At 43.6% G+C, this 25,621-nt stretch overlaps 1 protein-coding gene across 3 annotated transcripts in view; it reads right to left on the bottom strand.

Moving 5' to 3' along the window:
• Positions 1-6,746, bottom strand: part of LOC138821350 (probable ribonuclease ZC3H12C) — a 42,546-nt gene extending 35,800 nt beyond the window's left edge. The window contains exon 1 of one of the 3 annotated variants that reach the window (XM_070013512.1): positions 6,528-6,746. In XM_070013512.1, the coding sequence (XP_069869613.1) occupies positions 6,528-6,551 (24 nt within the window). In that variant the 5' untranslated portion in view covers positions 6,552-6,746. Of the gene's footprint in view, positions 1-6,310; positions 6,359-6,527 lie in introns of those variants that run through there. The other 2 variants (XM_070013511.1, XM_070013514.1) reach the window with 2 other exon arrangements.
• Positions 6,747-25,621: the final 18,875 nt, after the last annotated feature.

Below are 25,621 nucleotides of genomic sequence, written 5' to 3'. Positions count from 1 at the left end.
TTTTCTAGCATGGGTGTCAATGTGTTAATAAGATATTCAATATAATGGGCCATTATCTCAGCACATATCTTAATGTTTATAAGGAATAGAAACAAAAGAGGTTGCAATCCCAGAAATTTACCCATTTCTACGAGGCTTTCTAATTTCTCAGTATATGGCTGTGTATAATAACCGGCGTTTAAAAGCTGGGTGCTGATGGCTCACGCCTGTCATCCTAGCTACTCAGGAGGTTGAGATCTGAGGATCGTGGTCTGAAGTCAACCAGGACAGAAAAGTCTCCATGAGACTCTTATCTCCAATTAACCACTCAAAAACCAGAAGTGGTGCTGTGGCTCAAAGTGGTAGAGTGCTAGCCTTGCCCAAAAGAGCTCAAGGGTCAGCACCCAAGCTCCAAATTCAAGCCCCATAACTGACAACAACAACAACAACAATAATAAGCCTTTAAGGATTCATTATATTCCTGTGTGATCAGCTCTAATATCTCTTTTGTCACCTCTAAGTTTTTATGGCTCTCCTCTCTGTCTTGGTTTGGTCACAATCTAAATATCCAATATGATCTATAGTACCTGAATAGAGTAAATGCCATTCAGCCAATAAAAACAACCTCTTAAAGAGCTCAAAGATACAGGAAAACTCTCAGAAAAAGAAACAAGGCTACAATCCATAGCTTTATCAAAAGGATATGTTTATATTAGCCAAAATCCTTAATTTTAAATGAAAGTAAGAAGGCTGGAGGCATGGGTCAAGTGGTAGAACGGAAGCCAGGCAAGGAGCTGAGTAAGAGCAAGACAAGCTCAAATCCTGGCATTGCTCAAAAGATAAAATGAAAATAAGAATATTAATATCTTCAGTTATTTCTATGTGACAATTGTAGGTGATCTTTCCAGTATTATGTCCATGTGTTCCATATTTTACCAATGTGATAAAATATTAAACTTAAAATGTATTTAACAAATAGACAATAGTCAAAATAACAAGAATGCATTTAGAAAACACGTCTCCCTTGTAAAACTGTTTTTTCTTATAGATGATAGTACTAATTTTGATTCACTTTATGTCCATGATTTCTGCATTATTCAAGGTAATTTTCCATCTGAGCAAAACCAGAAATACACACTTTACTTAAAAACAGATAATTTGGGGCACAATTTAAGTCTTTCAGATCTGTACTACTCATCTTAAATTACAGAAAGATTACAGAAAGTACTAAATACGCAAAGAACCTTGGGGCCACCAAGGAAAACCATGACATAAACATTAAAAACATGGAAGTCAACAAAAAGGAGACAGTCTCAATTATCTGAGAAAACTGTTCTCTATAAATGTGCAAAACAATAACCATAAATCCCTAAGTAAAAGCCAAGATGGGAAACAGACTAAATCACAGCATAAGGATAAAACTAAGCCTACATAATTTTGAATAGGAAATGAGTACAGATGACTAAGAATAAAGAACAAAAACTAATTTTAGCTTCACCCTAAAAGACATAAAGTAATATATTGGAAAGCCCTTGGAAAAACCTAAAATATAAATTTAACATATTAGGAACAAGAAAAGTAGCCTTTGTTTTATAGAAAAGCTTTATATTTGGTAATTCTAAACAGGAATTAAGTTAGAAACTAAGTCAAGGGTCAAGTAGAAAAGCAGAACATATAAAATCCGCGTTTAAAAGAATTGAATACTTCTACACCCATCCATCTATGCATCCATCATCCATCCATTTATATCAGCTATCTATCTATCTAATCTCTCACTCTCTCTCTCTCTCTCTCTCCCTCTCTCTCTCTCTCTCTCTCTCTCTCTCTCTCTCTCTCTCTCTCTCTCTCTCTCTCTCTCTCTCTCTCTCTCTCTCTCTATCGAGCTAGCTAACTAGCTAGCTCATCTATATATTTATCAATCGATCGATTGACAGATTGATGTAGTTTGATTCTGTGCCGGTACTAGGGCTTGAACTCAGGGCCTGAGCACCGTCCCTTAGCTTTTTCCACTCCAGGCTAGTGATCAACCATTTGAACCACAGTTCCACTTCTGGCTTGTTTGCTGGCTGATTAGAAAAAAAGATCACGCTAATATGGAATGATATTAGGATTCTATTTGTTAATAGGTGCATCTAGCAGCATAATCTTCTGGTCAAAAAGCTTCTTCACCAGTAAAAACCTTAAATATTATTTTTTCTTTGTCCATTATGTCTAGAAATTCACCTTGAAAACACAGGTGCAGATAACAAAGTTTAATGATATTCAACTAAAGCATTATGATATTAAAGTATTAAGAACAAATGTCCAACAGATTAAAAAACATGCTGTTAGAAAGACAAGGTTTGAAATATTTTTAATGTCACAAAAACCCTAGTGTGTATTATTATATAAAGATGGGGGAAAACCTATAAGACACACCACTCAACGTACACAGGAAAGTGATATATCTTTTTAGAAAGACGCTATTCTATTATTTATAACTCACAATAACAGGTGAATCTATTAGGATGTACGCATCAGACTAATAAAGACCTTAATGTTGATTGCGTGTGTGTGAGCGCATGTGCGCACGCGCACTCATAGAGGCTTGAACTAAGGGCCTCATAATCTAACTTGGCTTTTTCTGTTCAAGGCTGGCATTCTACAACTTGAGTTGCACCTCTTCCTCCAGCTTTTTTGCTGGTTCAATGCAGAGAAGAGTTTCATAGAGTTTTCTGCCTGGGCTGGCTTGGAACCATGGTCATCACATCTCAGCCTCCTGAGTAACTAAGATTACCATAGACTGTGAGCCACCAACTAGTGCCCGGGCTTAATATTGGTCTTCACAGAGACTTAGCTTAGCTAGAACTTTCCCTCTGTCATTATTCACCACAGACCAATGTTGCAGGTGCTGAGACACTTTCATTAACACTTAAAAGCCTTTTTTTTTCAAAAATTTCACAGACTTGAGTTCACACCCAAGCAACTCAGTATTTCAGGGTGAAGCATGGAATCCTGTGTTAATAAGTTTTTCATTCATTGGCTATCTTATTTATTGCAGATTGGAACCCTAATACTAGCTACATTCAACCCAAGACTTTATTTAAACATCCACTACTCCTTGGGTCTGCTACGGATTCCAACACTGACCCAAACACTGCTTTCCTCCACTGTCTGGATTCGTGCATAGCTCTCCCCTACTCTGGCTACTTCAGTCCGCTATCCAGAGATCATCCCCACCATCTGAATTCCTCGCTCTCCACTGGTTTGGTTCATGCCACTGAACATTATGTTCTATCTGTTCCTATCTAGCAGTTCTTAGCAGCCAGGGACCCCAGCCTGCCCTTAAACTGATACTAAATTATTATTTGCCAAGGGAATGGAAAAATACTAGTTTCAAGTTTATAACTTTACATTCGGAGACTACAAAGGTTAAAAATTTTTTTTTTCCTATTTCATCTCTAGTTTCCTTAAGATTGCATCAAAGCCGGATGAAAGAGTTCTAAGTTTATGGAGGGAAAAGAAAAACACTAAACAAGTATAACCTGATGAAAACAGCAAGCGTTAAAAATGTAGAAGCCATGTGGTCTGTGAGACGGGGGTTAGGGAATGGGAGAGGGTAACTCAGTTGTAGAATGAGAAACATGTTTAAAAGATACAATTTCTATTAACTGTGGAGGGACCAATTTGGCAGCTAGAACCCACTTCAACATAGCTTCAGGGAATCCAACAGTACAACATAGGAATTTTTTTATTATTATTCTGGCAATTAAAATTTAGAAATAGGAAATGACTAATGAAAACTATCAGTGAACAGTCCAACTTTCTATTTCCTATCCTTTAATATTTTCGATTATGCTTAGAATAGTTTCATTAGACTTTCATTATTAGATGAAAGTTAAAAATATTTATCTTTTTTTGTTGTTTTATTTCAAAGTTCATTTCGATCAATGATGGATCACCTGGCATGCGTGTCTTGAATATGGGTTCAATCTCCAGCACACATACACACAAAAGCAAAACCAAACCAAACTGGTTCATTTTATTTTACTTATACTATTACTTAAGGTTTTGTGTGTTGGTCCTACAGCTTGAACTCAGGGACTGGGCACTGAGCTATTGTGTTCAAGGCTAGTGTTCAACCACTTGAGCCACAGATACACTTCTAGCCTTTTTGGTTGTTAATTGGAGCTAAGAGTCTCACTTTCCAACTTCAGATTTCAGCCTTCTAAGTAGCTAGGATTACAGGCTTGAGCCAATGGCATCTCAATACTTATTAATATGATGACAGGATCTTAAGAAGAATTGTGACTTACTTTGAAAAGCAAAATTCACTCTTTTTGTTGTTGTTATTGTTGGTCCTGGGGTCTGAACTCCGGGCCTGGGCACTGTCCCTCAGCTCTTCAGCTTAAGGCTACCGTTTTACCACTTCAGCCACAGGGCCACTTCCGGCTTTTTCTGCTTCTGTGGTGCTGAAGCATTGAACCCAGGGCCTCAAGCACTCTACTGCTAAGCCACCTTCCCAGCCCCGCAAAATTCATTCTTTTAGTAAAAATATTCCAATACTGTTTTGAATTAAGGATTCAGAGACAACAAAACAGGCCATTTTGCAATGTTTATGGTACTATTAAGTAGACAGATTTAGATTAACTTAAAATCAGCATGCAGCTGGCCATCATCAATTTACACCTGTAATCCCAGCTACTCAGGAGGCTGAGACCTGGAGGATCAGGGTACAAAGCTAGCCACAGCAGAAAAGTCTGCAAAACTCCATCTCTGCTTAGGCAGCAGAGGAGATGGCCAGGAGGTGTGGCTTCAGTGACAGAGTGCCAGCCAGCTCAGCAAGCAAAACCCAAAAGTGTTAGTTCAAACTCAAGTAACACTGTACACACCCCCCAAAAAAAATCAGCATGCAAAACTAGGAGAAAAAAGAAAATGGAACCAAAAGTTCCTGGGCTTATCCTATGAGATTTATAAGTCATCAGTGTGCACATTATATATATATTATATATATTATATGTATATAATATATATTCAAGTGTCAGGAAATATTAAAATTATTGCTACCAAAATTAATAATAACCTAAGTTTATTTGAGTTTATTTATATTTAGGACTTCTCTCTTCCCTCCCCCCCCCCTTTCCTTTTTTTCCCCTCTGGAGATAGGCACTTGCTATCTTATCCCAGGCTGACCCTGAACTTGTGAGCTTCCTATGACGGCTGGGATTAGTGGTGTGCCACTCAGATCCAGCTGGACTCTGGATTTATAGATCTTGGAAAATCCAATATACATACCTATGTTTGTAGCATGTCTCAATGTCTCAAATAACTTTCCCAAACTTCTAAATATACACCACTCATGCCCAAGTATCTCCGTATCTATTCTACCATGGCTACACTTGCACACACACACACACACACACACACACACACACACACACACACACCAAAAACAAAACAAAACACCAATAAAAAAGATGCCAATCAATAAGCGCCTTGATAGGCCTGGAGATCTTCCAACAATCTTACAACCAATAGAAAAACTTTCTCTACATCTCGATTCGTGTTTCATCCATCCCCAAAACTCAGGAGCACGAACCCCGAGTGTCCACCCTTACCCAGGAGGAGAAGCCCTGGTCACAGCAATCACCAGCACTCGGGAAAACGCTCTAGCTCAGCTACCTTCGTTTCTCAGGACTTCGGGAGACAATAGAGAACGGAAGAGTTCCGGGAAGGAAGCGGGATTTCATTTCTCCCCCAAGTTCACGTGTGCAACAACCGCTCCGCGGCGAGTGCACCGTGTGCCGAGCTGCAAAGCACGCAGCGTGCAAAAGGGACCTGGCCGGGGCCTGGGGGGTGCGCGGGGGACGGCGGCGCAGGGGTTCTGGTGAGCGCCGGCCGCGGATCCGGGTGGCGGGGCTGGGGAATGCGAGCGAACGGCCGGGGAGGCGCCTCGCCCCGGGAGCGCACGAGGCTCGGGGCTGCGGAGAGGTTCCGTTTCCATCGGGGCGCCCGCGCCTCCATGTTCGGCGTCCGTGTCCTCCTCCCCCCACCCCCCACCCCCCACCGGGCGGGAAAAGGCGCAGCCCGTGTCCTAGGCCGCGGACGCCGGCCTCACCTCGTCCCCCAGGCCGGCGGGGACGGCGCTGCCCGCGGGGAAGATGCGCCGGGCTCTGCCGCTCCGCCCACCTGGCAGGGGGCTCGGCCCCTCGACCTCCGGGGAGCCCGATCCCCGACCGAGCAGGGCCTGGAGCTCCCGGTTCCCACTCGCCCGCTGGCGGCCGGGCGCGGCCTGCCCGTGTCCGGTGGGATCTCGACCCCCCACCCGCCTCGGCCCTTCGCGAGGACGAACCTGGGGGCCGCTACTCGGCATGGCCAGTCCCGCCACAGGAAGCTCCGGCGGGCCGCGGGGGTGGGGGGGAGGTGACGAGGGGCGACAACGGCCACCCCCCCCGCGCCGCGCCCCCTCCCCGCGCCCCGCTTCCCCGCGCCCCCCCCCCCCCGGCTTGCACAACTCCCTCTGGCGCGCGCGCGCGCACACGCACACCGGGACCGGCCGCCCAACCTACTTGCAAGGTCTTCTCCGCAGCCATCACGACATGCTCCGGACGCCGCCGCAGCCCCGGGGCCCTCGGGCCGGCGGCCGCCTCCCGTCCCGGCCCAGGGCCGCCGCGGCCGCCGCTAGGGCGCGGGGCAAGCGGGAGGCGTCCCCATGCCGTCCGCCCCGCCAGCCGGGCCGCGCGCGCGCGCGCTCCGGGGGCCTCGCCGGCTGGGGCTCTCCGCTCCTCCCCTTCTACCCTCGGCTCCGGGCGGGCGGCAGCGACCCCGGCTCCCTCGCCGTCCTCCCGGCAGCCCCGCGCTCGCACCCGCCCCGCGTCCTCCTTCCCCGGTGCTCCGAGCCTGCCTCGCCGCCGCCGCCGCCGCCGCCTCTGGAGCCAGCCGGGCTTGGCAAACCAGCACCTGCTGCTGGAGATCGCCGAGAACTGAAACAGGAAACCCCGGGCCGCGGGGAAAACCCGGGAGGCGTGGAGAGGGGGTGCGGGGAACTGCCGCGACTTGTCCGGCTGTCTGTGTGTCGGTCGGTCTGTCTGTCCGGCGCTTTGCCCGCGCGCCGCAGGGGCTGGGGCCTCCGCCCCTCTGGCCTGGTCCCCTCTCCCACCCAGCCCAGGGGTCCGGATCGTCGCCCCCCCCACCTCCCCCAGCTTCGTCCGGGATGGAAAGCCGCCCCATCTCCAGCCGGCAACAAGACCGATCGTGGCCTTAGGCACTTAGGGGAATCCTGGGCTGTCATGCCAGGGCCTGTGCTGGGGTTGTTTACTAATTATCAGTATTCCCACACGAGGGAAAAACAAAAGACAAAAACCACACCACCACACCACACCACACCCTGTCCAAGCAAGACCAATAAGGGAATTTAAACAAATGAAGCGGTTGGGACTTCTCTTAACCAGGAAATGGGCCTTGCTGGAAATGGCAATGGGGTTGAGCTCAGGGTAAATCCAGATGGCGTGGGGGCGACTGGGGAGTGAGGGAGCTGGGCACACCTGAGGGGCGAATGTGAAAAACTCCCAGAGCCGAGAGTTCCTACTTCTGTGAACTGAACACACCCAGCGCTATCTAGGTCAACGTTTCTGTACAAATTCACTCTATTCACATGCCAAACAAAAATGCTGCTCTGAGCCCTGGGCAGGATTCCTCAAGGCCAGAGCAGAGGGGGGACACCGGACAGACTGTCCCCTACCAGGTGTCCCCATCCACTAGTGTACGTTCAATGCTGGTGACTTCATGTCACCGTCCAGGTGAGCTGGGCATTCTAATCTGGTTTGTCCATCAGAAGTTAAAACGTTGACCTGCAATGACCCAACTTGAATTTTACCTACTTCATGTCTTTGGTTATAGTTGTCACTTTTAAAAGAATTATTTCATGCCTCTCCTGCTTGTTTTCAATAGGGCAGAGCTGATCTAAGCCTGGACCATAGTCCACTTAATGGGTGTGAAAGCCATCAGGTTTATTAGAGCTCAAATTTAGTTTCCCAGATTACCATCCTTTAAAAAAAAAAAAAAGTGACTTTAAGCCTGGCACTGGTGGCTCACACCTATAATTCTAGGTACTGAGGAGGCCAACATCTTGGCTAGATGTCAGGGCAGAAAAATCTTTGAGACTCCATCTCTAAAATAACCACCCCAAAGCCAGGCTGGAAGTATGGCCCAAGAAGTGGAGCATCCATAAGTGCACAAGAAGTCCTGAGTTCAAATCCCAGTACTACTATTTAAAAAGATGTGCCTTTGTGATTCAGCTGAGCGGCACAGATGTCCCTGTCTCTTTGGCTACCATCTATTATTCTTTAGCTGTCAAGATTGGCAACCAGCTCTCTATAGTAGTGGCAGATTTCATTGGCAAGAAAGGTAATTTGGCTCTAGGAAAGCCAAGCCCACAGAAGTGCCAGGGCCAGGGACTTAGAAACTTAACTGGCTGATGACAGTAAGTCAGAGCCTCTACGTCATGACTGTAATGTTACTGGAAGTTTCTCCCATTGTACAATATACTGCTCAAAAAGTCTGCCTCTTGCTCGGTGTCCCAAATTAATTTAGTTGAGTCTTACTCAATACTGATTAAGCATAACTAAAGATCAGGGCACACAGCCAGATGTTAGTGGCTCATGCCTGTAACCCTAGCTGCTTTTAGCAAGCTGAGATGTGAAGATTGTGGTTTAAAGCCAGCCCAGGCAGGAAAGTCTATGAAACTCATCTCCAATGAAACACCAGAAAACCAGAAGTGGTGCTGTGACTCTAAGTGGTAGAGCACTAGCCTTGAGCAAAAGAGCTCAGGGACAGTGTCCAGATCCTGAGTTCAAGTCCCACGACTGACAAAAAGGAAAAATGGTCAAGTAGCTTTGCACATCCTTTGGAGATAAAATGAGCAAAAATTGTAATAGCTGATATTTAATGATAAGGGTTACTTAGGTTACCAGATTGTGGATACTATTCTAAGCTCTTAGAATGTGTGATCACATACAATGGCCACAAAACCCCTGTAAGGAAATACCTACCACTAGTTCACATTTCACAGATGGGAAAAACATGGCCAACATGACAGCCGTAAATAACCAATAGTACAAGCACTAAAATTTAGGCATTCTGATTCCAGACTCGAGATCCCTTATGGGATAAGATCCCTTATCCCTTATCCCTATCTAAGATCTCCAGGACCTTCCAAAAGTTACTCTCAGTCATACCACACTAGGACTCTTCCTAATCACCTTACTATTGAGTTGGGAAGAGAAAAGCACATGAAAGTTCAAAGGAAACGAAGATCACTAAGTGTCATGGGGTAATAAATCCTGTAGAGTGTCAGGAAACAGGGAAGACACTTCAAGTTGGTGTAGTTGAGAAAACTTTGAAAAGCATGAGTTTGAGCTGGATTGTGATGGATGAATACTTTGATAAGTGGGAAATTTGGGGAACAGGGTTAAGAAAAAGCTAGAGGAAAAAGTAGGGCAAAGTCAGATGTAAAATGAGAGAGTAAAATGGCTCAAGCCTGTAATCCTAGCTATTCAAGAGGTTGAATCTGAGGACCTCAGTTTGAAGCCATCCTGGGTAGGAAAGTATGTGAGATTCTTGTCTCCAATTATCCACTAAAAAATTGGAAGTGGGTTGTGGTTTAAATCATAGAAAGGCAGCCTTGACTGAAAAAGCTAAGAGACAGCGTGCAGGCACCAAGTTCAAGCCTCAGAACTGACACAAAATAAAATTCTGTGTGTGTGTGTGTGTGTGTGTGTGTGTGTGTGATAGAGAGACAGAGAGAGACAGAGACAGAAAGAGACAGAGACAGAGACAGACAGACAGACACAGACAGAAACAGAGACAGGGACAAAGAGAGACAGAAATGTGCCCATTATGAAACCTGAAGTATTACTGGCTGGGAAAAAAAAAGGGGAAATGGAGGGGTTGAGGAACTATTTTTAAATGTTCAGAATTGTTTGGCTTCAGGCATATATTTGATATAACATCACGATATGCAAGTGAAAATGATACAGTGTTATCTAGAAAAAGCAGAGAGTTTGGTAAATGAAGCCCTTAGCTGCTATGAAAGTAAGCCTGGAAATTTAACATGTTCATCTTTGTCAGCCAAAGTTGAAACACAATTTAGAAAAACTTGAATATAACAATTAAAATATACCCAGGTGCTGATGGCTCACACCTGTAATCCAAGCTACTCAGGAGGCTGAGATGTGAGGATTTTAGGCCTGAAGTAATCTGACCTCATGTTTCATTTTGAAAGTGGAGAAATGGGGGAATCAATTGCTGATTGAGTGTCAAGCTTCATAAGAGGCATCAAGCAAGGAAAGCACCTTTGATTCTGCCGTTCTGGCTAGCAAACTGGTGTTTCAGTTATAAAAGCAAGGCTGGGAATTGCAACTTGGAATTGCACTTGGAACTCAAGTGGTGACAAACACTAGATAAGCATGAATAGATGGGAGGGACAACAGCCACTAGGGCAGAGTTTTTGCTTTCTAAAATGTGGCTGTCAGGTAGACTAGCACACAGCCAGATGGAGAGATTCAGATAATCATCACACACACACACACACACACACACACACACACACACACACACACACACACACACACACACACACCTTCCACTGGAGTTGTGTTAGCATAGCTCTTCCCTTGCCTGACTACCCTATCTAAGATCTCCAGGACCTTCCAAAAGTTACCCTCAGTAACCAGCCCACACCCCTGGAAAAATACTTCTAGATCTCTCTAGAGGTATCCTGATGGATTTTTGCCATTGGTCATGGGTGAATTCCATCATTACATTTGGAGTCGGCCAAAGAGGTATTTTTCCTCTCAAATCGTATCTCAGAATGCTTACCTTGGTTAACACGAGGCTGATGGTGTCTGTGACACACCTTCACATCCAGCTTTGCACCAGCAATCTGATTTCTTCCAGTTGAAGGGTTTCACGGGGATAGCCAGGTGGCCACTGTGACGCGTCTTCTGTGTGTCTTGGAGAGATTCTGGTTAATTCCGATGAGGTATAAAATGTCTAGCTTATTTATCAATGTTCATCTACCAAAACCCTTCACTGAAGCACATGCTCCATACAAGACAGACACGGAGAGATACCACACATTCTTCCCCTGGAGCTTCAGTGACCGCCTGGAGCTGCTTACTAACGCTAAGAGCTTAGAGAAGGAAACCGGCAGACACGAGATAGGCTCTGTTGACCAATCTCAGGGTTTCTTTCTTTTGATGGGAAACCACAAGACTCCATACCAATGGCATGACTCTTTTTTTCCACCAGCATTTGTGGGAGGACATCAGATAAGGTCGCCAGACAGCAAAGTTTTCAGTCCTCCTGTGTCCTATAGTCCAGGGGCTACATTCTCTACCCGAGCCTCATGGGGTGACTGAGCCACTTTTACCACATTTGGTCAATATAGGAATTTTGAGAAGAAACACTTAGTTTTGGAAATATAAAAAGATGTACATCCTAGCTGGAACGCTGCCATCTTAACCAAGACCATACCTGCCGCTTTAGTGTAGCCCACTCTGCCTAGCATATTCTCATAATGTCTCCCCTTCCCCTCCCTTTCTTTCCCTCCCTCCTTCTCTCTCTCTAGTCTCTCTTCTCTTTCTTCTTTCCCCTCTCCTATCTCCTCTCTTCTATCTCCCTTCTTCTGATCTCTCTCTTTACTCTTCTATCTTCTCTCTTTTCTCTCCTCTCTTCTCTCCCTTCTCCCCTCCCTCCCCTTCTCTCTTCACTCTTCTCTGCTCTCTCATGTGACCACATTTTGTTCCAAGGTGGGATTTCAAGTTCCTATTTATTAAAACCTCTACAAGGATCTGCTGTTTTAAAAGGAAAGTGGAGCCAGGTGAAGGTAGCTCAGGCCTGTAAGTTACTTAAGGGATTTAGATTTGGAGGACTGTGGTTTGAGGCCAGCCCAGGCAGAGAAGTCAGTGAGATTCCATCTCCAAAAGAACCTGCAAAAAGCCAGTCTGGAGGCATGCTCAAGTAAAAAGGTGCCAGCCAAGCAAACAAGCTGAGTAAACTTGAGGCCCCTGAGTTCAAGCCCTAGCAAGTGAAGAAGAAGGGGGGGGGGAGAAGAAGAGGAGAAAGAGGAGGAGGAGGGAGAGGAGAAGGAGGAGGGGCAGGAAACAGAAGAGGAGCAAAGGAAGAGAGATCGAGATGGGGGGGGGAATTGGGACTTAGAATTGGACTTAGATTGGACTTAGCATTGGACTTAGATGTACAAAACTGAGATAGTTGAAAACAGAATTATGAAAGCAAATTATCAGGTTAGAGCCTGTCTTCTGTTAAAAGGTCATATTGCAACAGCATTAACCGAAGCATTATTCACAAAGGCAAAAAAAAAAAAAAAAGTACGTTATTAGGGAACTGCTCATGTAAACTCTGATTTCTCCATTCATCAGGATGATATTTACCATTAGAGTTGCTTTCTGTGGATGCAATGAACTTGACAGTACATTACTACTTCAAAAAGGAATGTTTACAGTGTTAACTTTTTGTATTGAGGACAATCTCTGCTTAAATAGATGAAGAATGTGAACACACAAGGTTGTCTATGGGCAGAGGAGCTGGAAAACGGGGAGATAAGTCTGGAAGAGAGATTCACTCATTATTCTATTCTTTCTCATAGTTTTAAAATTTGAAATTGCATACTTGGATTCACCATTTTTATATTATTTATTTTATTGTCAAGGTGATTTATTAACTTACTCCCCTACTTATGTAAGATAATAAGTAATTTTTTTGACAGCCCTGGGGCTTGGACTCAGGGCCTAAGCACTGTCCCTGAGCTTCTTTTTGCTCAAGGCTAGCGCTCTACCCCTTGAACCACAGTACTACATCTGGCTTTTCCTGTTTATGTGGTACTAAGGAATTGAACCCTAGGCTTCAAGCATGCTAGGTAGGCACTCTACCACTAAGCCATATTCCCAGTCCAGCGCTGGGATTTTTCTGGGGCTGCACAGGGTTCTACCCGTCTGGAGTCACTGGTAGGTACAGTACTGTGATCCGTGAGCCTGTGTGTGCTCTTGCATTACACGGCACTAATTCAACCCCGAGGAAATCTTCAGTAGGGCACTTTCTCCAAATTCAGCTCTATGTCTGGTGTTTTGTGTAATTCATAAAGATTAAGAGTCTCAAAAGGACTTTCCTGGCTGAGCTGGCTTTGGAACCACTATCCCATAAGTACATTTCTTGTCAAACTTGTTACCCCCTCCCTCATTTATCTCCTACTTTCCCTTCTCCCTAACCCCTTCCCAAGTTGTATAGATCATTTCCAACATATTGTCTTGTGAGTATCACTGTTGCATTGATTCCCCCTTGTCCTTTGTCTCACCATTTTGTTGTTCCCTTTCCCTAATTCAGATAAACGTATATACGATACCCAGGGTACCAAAATCAAATATAGTGACAACAAGGAATAAACCATAGTGGGGAAGAACACGCAAAAGAAACAAGAAATCACACAGTACATTAAAAACAACAACAGTAAAGAATTTCACTTAGCAGCATCTTATATGGTCATATGTACATAGCTATTGAGCTATTCTGCTCATCTGCTAAGATTATCCTAGATGTATATCAATGGTTGTAAATAAGGGAAACCATGGGACCTATGTTTCTTTGGGTCTGGCTTACTTCACTTAATATGATTTTTTACAAGACTGTCCATTTCCTTACAAATGGAGTGTTGTCATTCTTTCTGATGGAAGCATAGAATTCATATATATATATATATATATATATATATATATATATATCACATTTTCTTGATCCATTCATCTACTGAAGGGCATGTGGGTTGGTTCCATATCTCAGCTATGATGAATAATGCTGCGATAAACATAGTGTGTGAATTCACTATTAAACAATACCCTTTTTTTTACATTTAATTTTTTTTCATCATAGAAATAGTTCCTACCCTCTACGTTGTTGGTGGGCATGTACAGCCACAGTGGACATCAATATGAAGGTTCCTCAAAATAGTCTGTGATCCCGCAAAAATGTCTCCCAGACATATACACCTGAAGAACTGAGTCAGCATACAATATACAGAAGCAACATTCACAATTGATGAGCTATACTATCAGCCTAGGCATCCATCAAGAGAATGACTAGATAAAGAAAATGTACACATGATGGAATAATATTGGCCAGAAATAAGAAGGAAATCTTTTTTTGTTACATAAAGATGAATGGAACTAGAAGTCATCATGTTCAGTGAAATATACCAAGTATTGCTTTCTTTCTTCCCCCCTTATATTCAGAATCTACGTTTTTAAAAAGACATCAAAGTAGAAGAGGGACTATTTAGGAAAAGCATGGTGGACCAGCCAGAGGATGGAACAAAGCTTTCCATTTCCCACAGTAAGAAAGTCAATATGTTCAAAGTAAAGTATATCCACGAGTGAGCATGTCATAATTTTTACAATTATTATTATTTGGGGGGATCCGGTCATGGGGCCTGAACTCTGGGCCTGGGCGCTGTCCCTCAGCTCTTCAGCTCAAGACTAGCGCTCTACCACTTGAGCCACAGCGCCACTTCTGGCTTTTTTCTTTTTGCTTATGTAGTGCTAAGGAATCAAACCCAGGGCCTCATGCATGCAAAGCAAGCTCTCTACCACTGAGCCATCTTCCCAGCCCCTACAATTATTATTACATTATTTTTTTACAATGAATAGACACTAATTAAGAAAACGACAACAACAGGAAAAGAAGAAGTAGTAGTTCCCAGTGTGGAGGAGGAGGAAGTCCCGGGTCCTGTGAGCGGCACGAGTGAGTTCCGGGGCTTCCCAGCCAAGGACGGATTCCTATGGTATGTGGAAGGGAGATCCCATAATTGCTCAAGGAATTCCCAGCCAGCATTAACAGGATTAGTCACTGTGTGTGTGTGTGTGTGTGTGTGTGTGTGTGTGTGTGTGTGTGTGTGTGTGTGTGTGTGTGTTTTAAAACAATCTACTTGTCAAAGTTCTAAACTCAGATTACAAGAAGGTTTTTAATGAGGGGAGACACATTCAGGGATGTTCTCCTGGGTAAGCAGTCCAGAAACACACACAAGCTAGACACATCACACAAGTCAGCTGAAGACTTAGGCAGACAGAGCATGCGTGATTTCTTACAATGACCCTCACTTCAGATTATATTTGCTTATTTGTTTCATTGCTTGGAACGTGGGTAGAAGGTGTTAAGATACTCAGGCTGGCTCTGGACAATTTTCTAGGCATTCATCTATGAGAAGATAATAAAAACACAAGGAGGAAAACTAAGACTCAGTTAGGGTTCCAGTCTCTGAAGGAGTAGGCAAGAGAGAATTCAAACCTCAAAGGAATGTTGGGATTAGCTGAGACAAGGTCACAGGATGACCCATTGCAACAAAGAGACACAAAAGACACTATGTTGGACATGAACCTTACAACTTTGAGGTGGGGGAGTGGGAAGGTAGGAGAGGGAAGGAATAGTGGGAGAAAAATCAAGGAGGGAGTAACAACCCCCGACAAGAAATGTACTCAGACAAGAAATGTACTCATTACCTTACTGATATAACTGTAACCTCTCTCTACAGCATCTTTACAAGCAAATAAAATTTTAAAAAAAAGATCATGGAAGATCAAGACCAAGAAATCAACTGCTATCTCTAGCAGGAAGTGTCAGGGACTTGGTTATTAAAAGAAAAAGAACAAGAAAGAATTCTAGAGAAAAAAGGAACCAGCAGGCCAGAAAAACTAACACAAAACAATCTCATAAACAAATAACACATAGCTTGACAAGAAAAAAAGAAGTTAGGTCCCGCCAGGAAAGGAAGAGGGCTACAGTTTAGAGGAAGTGCAGGATTATCAGCAGAGCAGACCAGTAGCTGAGTCACTGCGTCTGCTAGAGACTTGGAGACTGGGGGTGGTTTTGGTCACCTTGACTTAGAGTATAGATTGACTTGAGAATCTAGGGTGGGGAGCTGGTGAGTAAGCTTAGTGGCTCATGTCAAATAGATACAGGAGCTACAACCAATGCAGGCTGCTCCAAAGGCTCACTTTCAACCTTTGAGGGTAAGTCATGATGGAAAATTCAGTCAGTTGTTTTTGTTTGAACATTGAAATTCTAGGAGATCGTCGAACTATTCTTTGGATATTGTAGAAGCATTTACCTGTTCCTGTGTCTTATGGCCTTTCATTTGGGTCAAAACAGTAACTTGGGTAGGTATGGTGGCTTAAACCTGTAATCCTAATTACCTGGGAAGAAGCAGAGATGGGGGGATTAAGATGTAAGACAGCCCAGCTATAAAAGTTCACAAGACTCATCTCAACAAATGGCTGGGTATGGTGATGTGCATCTGTAAATCCAGCTACAAGGGAAGCAAAACCGCTGGGCAGCTCAGACCAACCCAGGCATAAGGTGAGACCCTACCTCAAAAATAATGAGGACAAAAACGGGAATGGTGGTACTGTTCAACTGGTAGAGCACCTGCCTTGCAGACCCTGAATTCAGTTCCCAATACTGAAATAGCACTAACTCATTTTATCTTATTTATTTAACACTCCTTCCTAGAGCTGACCTCCTAAGCTGACAGTAGCTATGGTTTTCTGGTCTATTCTGCCAACCTTTCACTCTCTCAGTCACACTGATCTTCACGTGCCTGCTGTTCCTCTCTAGAACATTCTTTTCTAAACCTCTATAAGGATTTCTCCTAATGTTCTTTAGATATCTACTCAAATGTCACCTAATTAGAGAAGCTATCCTTTGACACTCTTTCTAATTGCAGTATCTTTCCTTTATTTATATTTGGATCACTATTCCTTAAATACTGACTTTTTTTTTCTTCTTTTTATGCCAGACCTGGGGTTTGAACTCAGGCTCTGGGCACTGTCCTGAGCTTCTTTTGCTCAAAGCCAGCGCTCTACTACTTGAGTCAAAGCTCCACTTCTGGCTTGTTGGTGGTTAATTGGAATTAAGAGTCTCACAGACTTTCCTGCCTAGGTTGGTTTTGAATGGCGATCCTCAGATCTTCCTAATTAGTAAGGACTACAGGTATAAGCCACCCACACCTGACTATTGAAATAAACATATGCATACATACGAGGAGGCCATGTAGGATATTCATGCCTTTAGTATTCAATGCAACACCAAATGAAAACTTGAATAAGACCAAGATTTAGAAAGTTGGGGAATGGGATGAAGATCAGAATAGAAGAATAGAAGACTCTTCCTAATAATGAAATGACTTTTACAGGAGACATAATTGAGATTGGATTTACCTGAAGGTAAAGGGAAGTTTATTTGGGTACAGGAAAAAAGAAGAAAAACATGACATCACTGTGGGGACATATCACAGGAAACCCAGCCAGATGTCAAAACATAGCTAAGGCTTCTTTCTCGGCAAGAACCTCAAATAGGGATAAGAGAAACCCCGGACTGTCCAGGTGTCTGCCACCCATCCCTCGCAGGGAATCATCCAATCAAGCCTCAGTATACCTCATGGGCTCTATTCCCTTTGGCTTCTGTTTTTTTGTTTGTTTTCCCTTTCTTCTGCCTACTCCTACAGAGTGTCTCTCTGATCCACTTTCTTTTTGGCTTCAAACACATGCCCTGCATTTTCTCACCCATTCCTATGACAGTAGCTATTATTACCTGTACTCGGATTCCTGTTTGCTAAATCATCTCTGTAGCCAGAGTACCTGACCCTAGATAGGCTATACAATAAAGGCATCTGTTGTTTCTTTATAATGAAGAAGTGGCTCATTAGGTACCATCCGTGTGCCAGCCATTGTTATGATGCTGGAAAAGTTCCCTGCTCTAATACAGCTCACGTTAGAGTCCCCCATGTGCTGTTCGAGACACACATAGAATACAACAATAAAGAAAGAAGCCAAGTAATTTCACCTACCAGTAAACACTGAGGAGATCAAGTGGAGTCCTAGCGGGCTTGCTTGTGGGTGGTGGTAAGAAATGGGCTCAAAAGAGGCTATTTGAGCTGAAAGGGCGTTAAGGAGTTCATTAACAGGCAAAGCACAAAAGCAAGTGCAGGAGACTCCAGGTAGTTTGGGGGCAGAGGGGAGCTTCCAAGAAGAGAAGGAAGAGCAGTGTACCCCAGGATGGTGAGGGGGGATGGGCTGGCCCTTTAGAGGGGCCATCTTCCCATTGTCCCTCCCTGGTAGCCATTTGGCCTTCTTTTCTTTTTTTCTTTTTGCTCAGCCCTGGGTCTTGAACTCTGCCTAGATGCTGTTGCTGAGCTCTTTTTGCTCATGGCTAATGCTCTACCACTTTGAGCCTCAGCACCATTTTTGGTTTTTGAGTGGTTAATTGGAGATAAGAGTCTCACCAGGGCTTTTCTGCCTGGGCTGGCTGTGAACTGTGATCCTTAGATCTCAGCCTCCTGAGTAGCTAGGATTTCAGGCGTGAGCCACCAGCACCTGGCTATCTCATTTGATCTTTTAACTCTTTTTCTGCTCTTGGTAAAGTGTGCTGATAGCTATGTAATGATCCTGTGCTTTTGTCTACCTTTGGAATATTATAGAGATAGGCTGTCCTCTTAGATTACAACACTTTTCCTCTAATACTTTTGTGAATGAACATTCAACCAAGCATCTCCTTCCATTCTAGACTCTTCTTTGATCTCATATATTTTGGTTAGCTGTGTCTCTGCTAAACTCTAAGAGTCCCATGTGAAAACCAAGGTGCAGGAGAGTTGAATCCTTGAGTAGCCAGGATTTACACCTATACTTGCACACTACCACACCCCATAAACCTGTTGGGAGAATCACATGATAGTGCCCACAGTGACCTTTGGAAAATATTCAGTAAGTGTTAGGTTTACTTATACAATCTCTGGGTCTGAGAAGGTATGGTTAAATGAGGGAGCGAAGGATCTAGTAAATAAATCAATAAGGTAGAGAAAACAAATTGCATACCCGGAAGCACCTTTCTATAGGTTTAAATATTTCTGTTATCTTCACCCCTTCCTGTGCAGCACTTGCTACCAAACATCAGTGATGAGGGTGACATTATACATGGAAAAACACAATACATTTGGTTTTAGATATGTTGAACTAGAAGTTCAATTAGAGATGACCAAGAAGCTAAATAGCAATATAATTTGACCTATAATGTAACCATCATCTTTTGTTCTTCCTGTCCCTCACGTTTGTATTAAATATCCATCACATGTTTTCATTCCTGTATAGAATATAGAACACACTTCTGTGAATATCTCACCTGTGTTAAGCAATGGATGATTGGGGTTTTTTTTTCCCCTGAAGAAATATTATGAAAATAGTCATTTTTGTTCAAACATGAACGTAACTAGAATTAAAAAGAAAGATGGAGTTTGATTGCCCCAATTTAATTGTTAATATATCTAATAGCCACTCATTAATATAATGGATAGATTAGAAGAAAAGTTTTAGTTGTTATAAGACATTTTTCATGTTTAAAATATGCTAAGACTAACTATCCTGGTGCTGGTGACTCATACCTGTAATCCTAGCAACTCAGGAGGCTGAGATCTGAGGATCAAGATTTAAAGCTAGCCTAGGCAGGAAAGTCCGTGAGACTATTATCTCCAATGAACAACCCCAAAAGCTAGAAGTAGAGCTGTGACTCAAGTGGTAGAGCACCAAGTTTGAGCAAAGGAGCTCAGGGACAGCACTCCTGAGCCCCTTTAAGCCCCAAGACTGGCATGAAAAAAAAATGCTAAGATTAGGTAGCATGGAGTGGAAATACCTTCATCAACTATGGAATAGAACACTAAATATTTTATTTATGATTAGATTTTTAAAAATTTTCCAAGTAGATTTCTGACAATATGCACACATAGTAAAGACACTAGTTTTGAATACTTTTTCTGACCCAGCACGTAAACTGTAATAAACTCTCTTATCACATCATCTAATAGTCATTTCACAATTGATTAGTGATGCTGGTCATGACGTAGGTGCAAGGCCACACGTAAAAATACCTAATATCTATTGTCTCCATTTTCTCTCCCATCTTCTAATGGCCCTAATGGAGAAGGGAGGAAATTTATAATCCAGGTAGGTGGAGACCAGCTTCAAAAGCCTAGAGACCTAGTCCATATGTCTTCAGCTGTTCCATCCTGAGGCCCTATTTCTCAAGCAATGGTGATTAAAGAGGAGATTGGTCTTTCCTCCTTGCTTACTCAGACTTTGTCTTTCCTGTGAGTCATGATTGTTTTCCAGCAAGATGCTGCCGCCAGCCCCGCTCTCAATATGTCATTTCATTCATTTGGAAACTGAAGACGCCAATGCTTCGCATCACATCCTCAATGTCAGCAAAGCCAGCTCTGCTGGACTGAAATGCAGACATATTTGCAGCCAGTGTGAAGGCTGCTGATCTCTGAGAAACAGTCACGGAGGAGCGCCGGTGAAGGAAGGCCTTGTGGGCTGGAGGCCTGGGACTCATCACATGTAAGGCTAGCCTCGAGAAGAAAACAAGGCCTTTGTGTGTGTCACTGTAAGGAAGATAGCACGGGCTGTAGAAGAAGCTCACAACTCCCGGATGTAACAAAGGTTTTCATTCCTAATGCTAGGATGGAATGGACAACTCTCATGTGGTGACACCACAGGTAAACCACTGAGAGCAGCTATCTAAGCTCTTTTACATACGTGAAGCCCTGCAATCGACATAAGAGTTCTATTCAGGTGAAGAAACTGGGTCCGGAGATATTAAGGAACATGATCAGGGTTATCTAGCTAGTTCATGGAACCAGAATACAAACTGTGTGTGTGTGTGTGTGTGTGTGTGTGTGTGTGTGTGTGTGTGTGTGTGTGTGTGTGTGTGTGTGTGTGTGTGTGTGTGTGTGTGTGTGTGTGTGTGTGTGTGTGTGTGTGTGTGTGTGTGTGTTGCTGGGATTTGAACTCAGCAGCACTTTTTAATTGCTAGGCAAGGATTCTACCACTTGAGTCTTCGTTTAATTTTTTTTTTTTTTCCGACAAGAGTCTCAGGCTTCTGCCCAGGGCCAGCCTCAAACTACAACCCTCCTATCTCTGGCTCCACGTAACTGGGGTATAGGCCTCAGCCACCCTGCCTGGCCTCCCACCTCAGTTCTTCTTGACAACCAAATAAACTCAGATTAACCAATCAACTCAGATTAACAACTAGAATTATATTACTAGATGATAGGCTGGGGGGGGGGGGTGTGGAGGAGATTTTCCCTTGGAAAGGAAAAAGAAGGAATGAATGAGAGCTACCCATGGTGAAGTTGAAATAAAGTATGGCCAGAAGCCATTTAAAAGTCTGAAGGGATTCTGTTGACTCTTGCATCCTTCCGTGCATTCCCACCCTTCACCAGATTAATAAACCCACAGATATAGGAATGTGGTAATGAAGAGGAAGGGGAAGGGGGACCAGAGAAGGAGTAGCTACACACATAAAAATATATTCATGGAATCCCATTATTTTGTAAAATCACTAGCTTTTAGGTTAGTAATAATCATCATCAGTGCAGTAGTAGATGGTCAATAAATGTTTTGCTAATGAAAGAAGTTGGGGATTACCCAGGATGTTGTGCCTAGAAGGCACAGGTTTTGCATAAACAGAACTAATGCCTTTCAGATCAGAATAACAATAACTCTGGATGCATAATCTTAATAAAGGGGTCTTAAAAAATGGATCCTTCAAGAAGAGCTAGTTCTATAAAGTTAGTTCTACAAAGTGGTTTTACCTGTAATGAATTCTAGGAGTCCTAGAAGACTCTAGTTAGCACAGCTCAGGGAATTTTATGATTTTTTTAACAATGAGTTTACACTTGACTATATATATACATATATATTTAGATATATGTATATATATATGGTATTTTTGGATGTAGTTTAAAATCCACTTACTGTGCAAATGAAGAAACACAGTGTGCTAAATGTCATGATGAGTAAGACATGGTTCTGACTCATGGATCTCCAGTCTAGTGAGGTAGAGTGAGCATGAATTAACAAGCCAATGTCATGGTCAATGGCAAAATGCTTACTATGCATCAGAACCTCTTCTAAACATGTTACATAATTCTAACAGGCATACAGGACAGAGACTAGAATTGTCCCCTTTCAGATTAGGGGAATAAAGTCCAGAAAGGTTACATAAATCACTCAAGAGGATAAAGAAAAAGGGCTGGAAAGGCCGATTAGCACTCAATAGTAAGAAAGGGCTATAACAGCCAAATGAGCTGATAATGTCTTGACAGTTTCGTAGGAACAGAGCTTGAAGGATTTTAAGAAGTCAGCGGGCTGAAGGGGTGGGTAAGGGAGGGATGGGTGAGAACATTGAAAGGGATGGCACTGATCAAGATATATTACATTCATAAGCTGCTTTGTTAAGTAGCAAAAAAAGTACACATAATTTCTCTCAGACTAGCAAAGACTTCCCTAGTTCTGTTTCTGTTTTTGCTTCCTTTGGATAAGAAATGTTACATGTTAAAATTTATAGAAGCAGGGTTGGGAAGGTGACTCAGTGGTAGAGCGCTTGCCTTGCATGCATGAGGCTCTGGGTTCGATTCCTCAGCACCACATAAGCAGAAAAAGCTGGAATTGGCGCTATGGCTCAAATGGTAGAGTGCTAGTCTTGAGCTAAAGAACTGAGGGACAGTGCCCAGGCCCAGAGTTCAGGCCCCACAACCAACAAAAAAAAATATAGAAGGGAGGCTGTTTCACAAATAATAAACAAAACAGCAAATTCCTTGAGACTAATTTTGACAGGTGTTGTGGATGAACCTCTCATGTGACCATTTGAATCAATTCAAGTCTACAGCATGGTACCTAAGAAGACCAGACATCCTAAAAGGTCATTTCTTTAATACATTAAAAAAAAATCATTTGTGGGGCTTGAACTCAGGGCCTGGGCACTATCCCTGAGCTTTTTTGCTCAAGCCACAGCACCACTTCTGGTTTTCTGATGGTTCATTGGAGATAAGAGTCTCTTGGACTTCCCTGCCCAGGCTGGCATTGAACCGTGATCCTCAGATCGCAGCCTCCTGAGTGAGCCACCAGGCTCAGGCATAAAAATCATTTTAATTAACACCTTTCTCTGTGAGGCTTTTGGTAGGAGCTGGGTAGGAGGTTGGTAGTTCTGAAGTGGCCCCTCTGTCCAGGGCCTCATGTACCAGTGGTCTCTGTGGCTGGGGAAGATCGATTACATGCTTTGAAAATAAAAACAGTATCAATCACATTGCCATCCTATTATTGAGTTTAGTACAGCCATCCTCTCTCTGACACTATCAGAGATCATGTGCACAGCATCTAGGAGGTGGAGAAGGTAAAAAAGAATCCAGTAGCACCATGAAAAGCATCCAGAGCTTAAGAGTTCTATCAATTCTATGCTATCAAACACAAAAAGAATCTTTTTTTACCCTTTCTTAGAACAGAAAATGAAACACCAGCACAGCATGAACATCTTGTGTCGCGTTCTAATAATGGCAAGTTGCTGGCACCATCTCTTCCTGGTCATTGTTCTGCCCATGGGCAGCAGGCTTACTCCACACAGCATCACTCCCCAGCCTCATGTCATCAGACACAAATTTCTCTCTTGTCCTAACTTGTACAATACCTGGAGATTGTGGTTTCTTTTCCTGTAGCTCATATATTATATTTGAAAATGATACTGAAGCAAAAGCATCAGCTATTCTAGACTACCTGGTACTAAAGAGCAAGTGTGAGGAAGATTAGAAATGTTCCTAACCCAGGGACCAAGTTTGTAAACATCAGGATGACATCTGGGAGAGATGTAGGGTTGCGGGTGGAGAGAATCACCAAAATCAAAGTCAGAGACTATGACCAGGCCAGAACCAGCCAAGAGAGTTGGGTTGGAATCCAGGGGGGCATAAAGCCAGTACCTATATATGTTCCTAATAGATAGAACTATGGATTTGCATATGTTTGAGTGGGCAGAATGGCTTCACTGGAATTAGCTAGAATGACCCAAGATCAGAGGCAAGAGACTTGTGAAAACCTAGTTACCATCAAGAATTGTGAAAAAGAATCAAGATTGTAGACAGAGCTGATGGAGGGAGAGATAGATTTTAGATTTTTTTTACTTTCCTGGATATGTTCCAGGATCAATTACTTGGAAAACACACTTCTAGATTTAAAAAAAATCAAATTAATGTATGGTAAGGGATTATTTTATGTTCAAGTTGGAGGTTTCTTATTGAGGCTCCTCAAAGACAATGCTTTTTTTTTTTTTTTTTGTCAGTCATGGGGCTTGAACTCTGGGCCTGGGCGCTGTCCCTCAGCTCTTCAGCTCAAGGCGAGCACTCTACCACTTGAGCTACAGCGCCACTTCTCAAAGACAATGCTTTTAACTTCGACATAATTAATCCAGACACTGTCTTTCCAGCAATAGGCTCGAGGGCCACTCACTTAGAGACCCTCCTGCTCTGGTTCACAGCAAAACTCTATTCATGTCATGTCAGAGGAAATGTAGCTCCTCATTATCCATCGTACAGGATCGCCTCAGATCATCTAAAGAAAGTCTATGTGTCCACATGCTCCTATCTTGGTTTTGTGCAACCATAAATAGCCAGAGCCTATATTAAGCTCCTGCAGCTTGGCCAAGAGCCACTTCCTGTCTCAGGAAGGAAAGGACAAGGACAGGGCATGACAAGCTCTTTACGGTTGTAAGGAAGATGGCGGCTGTCTCCCCCTCCGGGGAAGGTTCCTGTGAGCCAATGCAAGTGTGAGAGCTGGGCTTAGGCTGGTTTTACACATGTCCTGATGTGAGACTCAGGCTATCTGAGTTGTTGAGTGACTCAAGCCTCTAGCTGGGCAGAAATCTTTTCTTCTGCAATGTCCTTTTTGTAAGAAACTGCCGGACGCAGCTTCTGATGGCAGCCTGGTGCTCCACACAGGACTTCTGGTGTGAACGCAGAATGAGTGAGGGTTCTGTGGGAATGTGACTCAGGCATTGCGTCCCCAGATATGTCCTCCTTTGCCTCATGCTCTGTTCCCCATCCTCACTTTTTGGTCTTCCCAGTCTCTTGCAGATAATGGTGTGCTGGCCTCCCTGCTAACGGACCTCCCCATGTTCCTCGCAGAAGGCGTCTGAGTCAGCTTCCTGTTATTAATGCCTAAGGTGATTAGCTTAGGATGAGAAAGGCTCTTTTTAGCTTAAGATCTGGAGGTTCCAGTCTGAGATTGAGTGGTCCCACTCAGTCTTGAGTGGCTTCTGAAGAGATGGCATATGGTAGGACAAGCATGTGGTACAGCAAAGTCCCTAATTGTATAAGCTGGTAGGCAGAGGCTGGGAGGGAGGGAAAGCCTGGGCACAGTAGTCCTTTTTTATTTTTATTTTTGTCAGTTTGAACTCTGGGTCTGGGCACTGTCCCTGAGCTCTTCAGCTCAAGGCTAGTGCTCTACCACTTGAGCCACAGCGCCACTTCTGGCTTTTTTTGTTTATGTGGTACTAAGGAGTCGAATCAAGGGCCTCATGCATGCAAAGAAAGCATTCTACCACTGAGCCACCTTCCCAGCCCCAACAGTCCTTTCCAGGGCATCTCCCTCAGCGCCCCCCCAATAGTGCCATCCTTGGGACCAAACTTTTTTTTTTAACACGTGATCTTTGAGGAAAATGCACAGCAGAAAGACAGCTTACCCCAAGTCCTACATCCTCTTTCCAGGACTGTCTAGCCTGCACG

This window comes from Dipodomys merriami, unplaced genomic scaffold, assembly GCF_024711535.1.
Source record: "Dipodomys merriami isolate MVZ:Mamm:240054 unplaced genomic scaffold, mDipMer1.0.p SCAF_91, whole genome shotgun sequence".
Taxonomy (NCBI): Eukaryota; Metazoa; Chordata; class Mammalia; order Rodentia; family Heteromyidae; genus Dipodomys; species Dipodomys merriami.
Note: the sequence above shows the minus strand (reverse complement) of the source record. Positions and strands in the feature narration are given on the sequence as shown.